This window comes from Alligator sinensis, unplaced genomic scaffold (assembly GCF_000455745.1).
Source record: "Alligator sinensis unplaced genomic scaffold, ASM45574v1 scaffold259_1, whole genome shotgun sequence".
Lineage (NCBI taxonomy): Eukaryota > Metazoa > Chordata > Crocodylia > Alligatoridae > Alligator > Alligator sinensis.
This window is the reverse complement of record NW_005842430.1, coordinates 813383-821726: the sequence shown is the minus strand read 5'-3', so window position 1 is coordinate 821726 and position 8344 is coordinate 813383. Positions and strand designations below refer to the sequence as shown.

At 44.3% G+C, this 8344-nt stretch overlaps 1 protein-coding gene across 1 annotated transcript in view; it reads right to left on the bottom strand.

Annotated features, from left to right (window-relative positions):
* The window catches only part of LOC102385129 (ADAMTS-like protein 3), a 77727-nt gene that overhangs the window by 23287 nt on the left and 46096 nt on the right, over positions 1-8344 (bottom strand). Inside the window, exon 11 of the mRNA XM_025211785.1 lies at positions 4213-4386. Within this exon, the coding sequence (XP_025067570.1) occupies positions 4213-4386 (174 nt within the window). The remainder of the gene's footprint in view (positions 1-4212; positions 4387-8344) is intronic.

Below are 8344 nucleotides of genomic sequence, written 5' to 3'. Positions count from 1 at the left end.
AGAGGTCCTGGAGTGTCAGGGACTCCACTTCTCCTGCACTGCCCCCCTGTACTGACTTGCACCTCCGTGTGAGGCATGGGTCAGTGCAGGTCCCAGAGTGGAGGGTTCCACTAAGTAGGGAACCCTGACTTTACCCACTTACCAAGACATGCCCTGCACCTCTCTGTAAGCAAGGAAAGCCAGGCAGGTGCTCCAGGGGCTTGAGGGTCCTGATCCTGGGAAGCGCAGGACTGGGTCCCTCAAGTCCCTGGGGCACCTGCTCAGGATGGCTGGAAGTAAGGGCAGCTCTGAGCTGCTTGCACTTTCCCACCAGAGTCAATAGATATTGGACACCAAGTAGCACACTGTATTACTATATTTTGTCGCAGCCACTGATGTTGCAAGATAAAGGGCAGAGATGTCTATTTGCTCACCATATGTACCACCATAAACATTGTTATGGCATTACAAATGCAATACAGGCAATGTCTGTTTCTACCTAAAGACAACAAGGGAATAATAGCTGCATCTTCAGTCCTTGCCTCAATGTTGTGCTGCCACTTGACATACCAGAATGGACCAGGAGCAGGGCTGGGGCAATTTAAATGCCTGAGCTGGCCAGTCCTTAAGTTCCAACTGTAGCAAATCTCCTCCTGAATCCAGTGGAGGTTTTACTCATGGGCAGATCTAGGATTTTGAAAAGGGGGTGCAGATGGTATAGTGCATCACTACATAACACAACACTTGTTTTCCCATTAAAAAGAAACTAGAAGCTTTACTGATGTGCTGGGGGGCTAGGACTACATTATTCAGTTTAAGATCCAAGCAAAAGTAAATATAATAGGGAGGAGGGTTGGAGGAAATGGAGTGGTGGGTGGGAAGGAAGGGGCTGATTGCCAGAGTGGGGCAGGCACCTGGTGCCAGGGGAATACAGCTGTTAACCCCAACCTGGCAGCAGACAGAATACCACCCCACACCTCAGAATATGGGTCACCTAGATATTCCACCATGGCCTCAAAATGCCCCTCCCTGCCCTTTATGCATTGCCCCTGCCACCTTGAATGGCCCCTGGTTCTATTCTTTCCCCTGTTATCCCACATATTCCCCATGCTCAGCCCCATCCATTTTGCCCCAAGCCTGATCAGACCCCACCCTCCCTCTCACTACCCACTGAATCCTACCTTGCCTCCTCCTGCCCCCATGAACCCGCTGCACCTTCCACATACTTGTTGCCATCACATCCCAGCCCTTCAACAACTCACCATTCCCCTCCAACCCCACTGAGCCCTTTCTTGCCCCCTCTGGTCACTCAAAAAGTCCCTCACACCCTCTGGACCCTACCCCCCACCCAACCCCTCTCATATCCCATATTATCCCCACAGCCCCAACCACACTCTTCAGCTTGAACCTCATCTACCCCTCACACCCATGATGCCCCAGGCCCTCCTCACCCACACCCTTCTTTCCCTCAGCCCCCTATCCTCCCCAAATCCCCTTGGTACCTGTAACCCTCCATCCAGCCCATGGGAGAGCCTTCTCCTTAGAAACCCTCTCAAACAGTTCCCCCTGTTCCTTATAGCCCCAGACCACAGGGCATGTGGGGGTAGGACTGTAATGGCTCTCCCTCTCCTCCACTGTCTTCCCCTCCCCCTGGCATGCCCAGAGCTGGCTTCCACAGCACTCCACCCTTAACAAACAGAAACAGTTGGGGTCAGGAGAAGACTCACTTAAGCTGCTTGGAGTAGCCTTATGCAGGGAGATCAACTCCACTGGACCCACCCATTGTCAGTTTTATACCACCCTTGTTGCACTGCTAGTTCAGCCTCCCAGGCTAGGGACAAATATTCAAAATGCCTGAGCCTGAACTGATTCAATCTTTGCAGGTTCGTCTAACCTGACTAGGCTAAACTGGTTTGTAATTGAACAGACATTCTCTTTGGACTAAGGAAATTCAGGTGCGTGCCTGCAGTGGCTTAGGCTAGAAGCTGGGGGGCACTAGAGCAGCCCTCCCTTCCCTTGCTGAGCTGAGGGGGGCATGGCCAGGCCCTTGCACAATGCTTTGATTAGGGAGTTCTGCCTGCATGGTCCCAGGCTTTTCCCCACTGGCTGCTCAAGGGGTGGGAGTGTTGCCAGACTCTAGTCCCCTGCTAGGACTCTGAGACAAGTGGTGAGGTGGGGTGTAGTACATGCATCTGCTGATGATATGGAGCTTTTCAATCTCCCTCCCTGCTTCTTTATACTGTCTGCAACAAACTGACAGACAAGCAAGCCACCACAGGGCTCATAACAGTGTTTAATCACCCCATCAACAAAACAATAGCCTCTCTCCATCTCTCTCTCCACTCTTAAACAGCTTACCAGCTGACCTGTTGATTAGCTCCAAAAAGCCCTAAGCAGTCACTGTCCTGTCTACCTGTTCCAGTGAAACTGGAGAGACACACACACATATACACCTTTTGGCATTAGCTAGTATACCACGTGCCTAGGGTCCATGAGGCTGGGGTCTGTGCTGTGGGAGATGGGAGGGCGAGGGATTCCAGCTTGAGCCGTGAGCAAGGGGGTGTAGGGCAGGGGGAAGTCAGGCAGACCCTGCCATGCCTGCAGTCTCTGCTGGAGCTCCAGCCAGGGAGCAGAGGGGAGGGGTCAGCTCTGCTGTGGAGCAGAGAGCCCCACCCAGCCCAGAGAGCATGCTGGGGGAGTCTGGTTTATCTTAAACCAATAAGGGGTCTGGGACAGACATTGCATAAACCGGTTTGAACGAAGTCAATTAAGTCTGATACTACATTTAACAAGGTTTATCTCAAACCAGTTTCAGCCATTTTCAAACTGGTTTATGTGCACTGAACATCAGTTCTGTTACAAGTTTAAACCAGTTTCTGATCACTTAAACTGGCTTATGTATAATGTCTGTCCCTAGCCCCACAGCTTCCACCATCTGCTGCAATAAATAACCCAGGAAAGGGTTACTACAATAATTTACTTCTTTGCCACATCTTTTCAACTCCCTCCTGCTTCTGAGCACTGCACCAACACACAGCTCGGCCTGCCTTCAACATTATCCCTCCCCTCCCTGTTTTTGTTTGCTGTTTTACACTTTGAGTGGAACACAAATCAAATGAGAGCAAATGCACTACCAACCCCTCTTCCCTGATCTGTCCCTGCTTTTGTTGCTAGTTACGTATGAACTGAAGGATTTGGTTCCTACTGCTTATTTCACATTCATTTAAGTCAATGTCAGAGACTGAAGACTAGAAATTAAGTTTGGGCTCTTACTAGCTCTTTTGTGTGTCACACCTCCATAGTCAAAACCACCCTGCTTAAAAACATCTGGATTCTTCTCTAACAAGGAAGATACAGATTGCATGCACATCCTCCTACCACTGCTTACAACAGGCTCCACAATTTCATCCTTGCACAGAGACTCCCAATCCATCTTTGGAATGTCTTACTATACCAACAGGTCTCACCCTCTGTAAGTCCATAAGTCACCTGATTTCTGGGTACTTAAGAATAAGGACTTAGTAAGAATACTTTAAGAACTCAGCATCCCTGGCTAACACACAACATTAGAAGAGGTAATCTTTACCACTGGAAGATTCAGCCACTTGGAACATTTTTGTGGGGGGGGAAGGGGAAAAGCAAGCTTGCAAGTTTTACATTACTAGTTTATTTGCAGCAGAGTTGTTTAATCAGGGTTTTGTTTTGTTTTGTTTTGTTTTTAAAGAGTTTTCTATTTCCTGTTCCTTTATTTTACTAGGGTAATTAGCACTATTCAGCATTAGTAGTCAATAGTCTGCTATTTTTACTCCATACTACTATGTCTGTAAGATTAGATAGTACAGCTTATATTACAGTATGTTTTTCTGTAAGGTTTCCTAGGTGCCTAGCAACTCTCCTTAGTACTCAGGTGTACCCATTATGCATTTTGTAATCGGGTGCTGGAAGTCCACTCCAGATGCTAGCAGATCTATTTCTCCTCCTTGAAGACTAAAGACTAATGCCCAGAGGAAAACAGGCACAGCACCAGGAGAAAGGAGTCACAAACCAAGCTCTCCAACGTCTATGAACGGATTATATGGAATAAAAAATAACACTTCATAGGGTCAGGACCACTCAGAAAATTCCAAGCCTACACTAATTAAAGGGTGAAATATTTCCCCAGACATATCCCAAATTAGTCTAAGGACAAGTTTGCCAGTGCTTATGAATGATGAACTATGATTTTTCACTTACCAGTTAAGTGAAGAACAGATGTTCCTACTGCTTTTCCAAGCACATTAGTTGCTGTGCAAGTGTATGTGCCTGCATCTTCATATGACACGTTCCTCAGAAATAAGGACCCATTCAAAAGCAAGAAAGAACTGTTCCCTGTCATCTTAAGCCAACTTATGTTTGGTTGGGGAACACCTTAAAATGCAAATAATAAACACACACATCACTTTTAATGAATCCTAGATTTTCTACTTCATACTGCTGCCTACCACCATAGTTAGTGTCTTGAACTGCAATGTCATTTCTCAAATGGTGGGAACTGAAACAATACTTCACTAAATCAAGCACATTTTTGCATTTGCCACAAAATAGAAAACCCCTCAGTTGTGTAGCTGTTATTTATAAAACTTGGTTCTATTATTGCTTCAGCACACTACACATACAAAAAGTTAAGCTCCATGTGGGAAGCTACCAGGATGCTTTTACAGATGACTGTTAATCACAAAAAAGCAATACATTGCAATATTAGGGCCTGATTCATAACCTTATGTTGACATAAGTCATCCCACCGGAGGACATGGGACCTAAGTAAGTACTAGTTCTGCAAAAGTTTGCAGAGCCATAGATTTATTTTGCACAGTGGCTTTCAGTTAGCACAGCACAGGACGAAGTAATGATGTTAAAATTTTAATTAAAATAAAAAAGAGGGAAAAAGAACACAACTGTGTATGTCTGGGGGAGGGAAGGATATTTTTACAAATGACTTTAGAAAATAGATGGGATAAAGACGTCCATAAGACGTCGAGTGGGTAAGGTAACTAGTAGGGTGAAAGTGCTAGACTTTAGGAAAGCTAACTTCAATGAACTCAGGCGATTAGTCAAGGACGCACTGCAGAGTAGGAGTTTTGAAGTGATGGGAGCCCAAGAAGGGTGGCTGTGCCTTAAGGAAATGATCCTTCGGGCACAAAGCAAGACGATCCCTGAGCGAGGCAAAAGGGGGAAAGGGGCCAGGAGGCTTCCCTGGCTGACCAGAGAAATCCAGGGCAGCCTAAGGGACAAAAGGGGAGCACATAAAAGGTGGAAACAGGGAGAGATCACCAAAGATGAATATACCTCCTCTGCTTGTGCTTGTAGGGAGGCAGTTAGACGGGCCAAAGCTGCCATGGAGCTGAGGATGGCAACCCAAGTAAAAGACAACAAGAAATTGTTTTTCAGCTAGATAGGGAGTAAAAGGAAGGCCCAGGGAGGAATAGGACCCCTGCTAAATGGGCAGAAACAATTGGCGACGGACAGGGGGGACAAGGCTGAACTCCTCAACGAGTTCTTTGCCTCAGTGTTCCTAAGTGAGGGGCATGACAAGTCTCTCACTGGGGTTGTAGAGAGGCAGCAGCAAGGCGCCAGACTACCATGCGTAGACCCTGAGATGGTGCAGAGTCATTTGGAAGAACTGGATGCCTTTAAGTCGGCAGGCCTGGATGGTCTGTGACAGGTTGTCATGTTGTTTTCACTCCCAATTCTTCCCCAATACTGTAGAAATCTGAAGGGAAATGCAGTGATAGTTACACACAGAATACTATATATCCAAACAATATAGTAGATTCTTTCTTACTTGATCGATTTGTTTACTGTCAAGAAATATATTGGCAATGTTCATTATACCAAAAAGTTTTATTAAACAAAACTGATGTTTACTTAGGACAAGATAGGTTTTTAGTGAATCTTGCAGAACAGGCCTCTATAAATGCAAATAGGCCACTATGGGCACAGCACATTCATCTGTGTTTGAAATTAAGCAAGGAAATGAACTTAATGAAAATCAGAAGTAATTCCAGTAAAACATAAAAAGGGAAAGATGAGCTACATACTAAAACAAATTCTGCATGTAATTCAGCAGAATTAGTGACACTTTAAAGCAGGAGGGTGAGGAAAACAATAATATTAGTATGCTTTGTCTCCTTCTGTATTTTATAGGCTATATTCTTAGCTGATATAAATTGGCATCAGGGTTCTAATGGAAGTATGCTACTTACAGTGGTTGAAGATCTGGCCTTATAAGTATGCAAAAGTTGTGTATTTGATATATCTAGTTTATGTATATTAAACAAATGTGATACAATCTTTTATACGAGTGAATAAAAGGTTGTATTTCACAGCTGTCTCATCACTGGGCAATTCTATTTTGTTGCAATAAATATACAGATGGGAAATACAGATTTTTAAAGGGAAAGAAAAAGCCACAGGAACATTTTAAGGCCCAATTCTGTAGTCACTTTAAGCACATTATTTTCCATATGTTCCCTCATTTCAGTGGAGTTACTTACCCGAGAAAAGCCATTCACGTCTGTAAATGTTGGCAGGACATGGCATTTTGTTACAAATTACCACAGAGACTTGTTCCTTTAACAGTCTGGCAAATCTCATGCTTTTCTTTCCCCATGGCCTTCAGTGAAGAGAGGCCGTAAGAGGAAATTCCCTTGGCCATTTTTTAAATGTTAATGCTTCAGCTTCACTTAGAAAAATCTGTATGATATACTCAAATTAGCTCCTGTCTACACCACTCTCATGCTAAGGAAGAAGTCTCTAGGGGTTTTTTTAATAGCTGTTTCTTCAATGTAGTGCATGCCCTACCCAGAACTCACATGATACTTGGTTAAATCCAATTCTCCTATAGCCGAACATAAATAAACACAATTGGCATTTTTTAAGTAAATACTTTTGTTTACTTATTTTTTGAAAACCTTTTGGGTGTTTGTGAGATGTGCTGCTGTGACCCTCTCAAATACTGTCAATATATAGAATGGGCACAGCACAGGCACATACACATTTTTTCCCTCATGCCCACTTAGTTCTTCACCTCTTTGCTGAGACTGGCAGCCAGAGTACCGGCTGGTGTCAGTTGTGAAGTTGAGGTTGTAACACAGTTGTCACCAGCACTGCACTGCTCTTAAACTTTGTCTATAAGTTCTAAACTCTTTTGAGTAAGGACCTTTTCTTATCATATACCTACAAAGCAGCAAGATACTCCGCAAAAATAAATAATGACTCATTTCACAAATGTCAGTGAAAAAATTCCAGTTGATGGTAAAAATAAGAACCATTTGTCATTGTCTACCAGAGATGACTCTGAACTGTCGCTTAGAAGTGAAAAGTTCAGTATCATCATTCCCATAAGCTGCCTTATCTGTTACTGTTTATTTATATGTTTGTTACCAATCTGATCTCTATTATTATTATTATTAATGAAGCCCTCTGTTAGAACACATCAGCTATGTCAAATTCTAGCTGGTAACATGACATACTTGGCACCCCTCAGATCCAGGTCTTGTGTGACAGCTTGTCTTACTGTAGTGCCTCCAAAATACAGAGCTGTATCCTCTGCTAGAATTCCACATTCAGTACAAGCATTTCCACCTTCCAAGGACATCCATAAATCTGGTTTAATTTCTTCATTGTCAAAGCGTTCCTTCAGGAAAGTCTGTAAAAAAAGTATGTAGCATTTGAGCAACAACTAGAAGAATCATCCTGCTCTACAGCCTTTTTAGCTAACCCAGTTATAATTTACTTTTGAAGTATGTTTGAAATGTTCATAAAAATAGTAAAGTGATTTTTTTCCTCTCAGGAGCTAAGGTCTACTGCCTTTGTACAGACAGTAAATTTTATTTAAATTATATCACCTGATTGCATCCATCAGATGCAAGACCTAGACAGGTTAGACCAGTGGGCAGAAAACAACAGAATGCAGTTCAACAAGGAGAAATGCAAAGTGCTGCACCTGGGGAGGAAAAATGTCCAGCACACCTACAGCCTAGGGAATGACCTGCTGGGTGGCATGGAAGTGGAAAAGGATCTTGGAGTCCTAGCGGACTCCAAGATGAACATGAGTCGGCAGTGTGACGAAGCCATCAGAAAAGCCAATGGCACTTTATCGTGCATCAGCAGTTGCATGACGAATAGGTCCAAGGATGTGATACTTCCCCTCTATCGGGCGCTGGTCAGACCGCAGTTGGAGTATTGCATGCAATTCTGGGCGCCGCAATTCAAGAGGGATGTGGATAACCTGGAGAGAGTCCAGAGAAGGGCCACTCATATGGTTAAGGGCCTACAGACCAAGCCTTACGAGGAGAGACTAGAGAAACTGGATCTATTCAGCCTC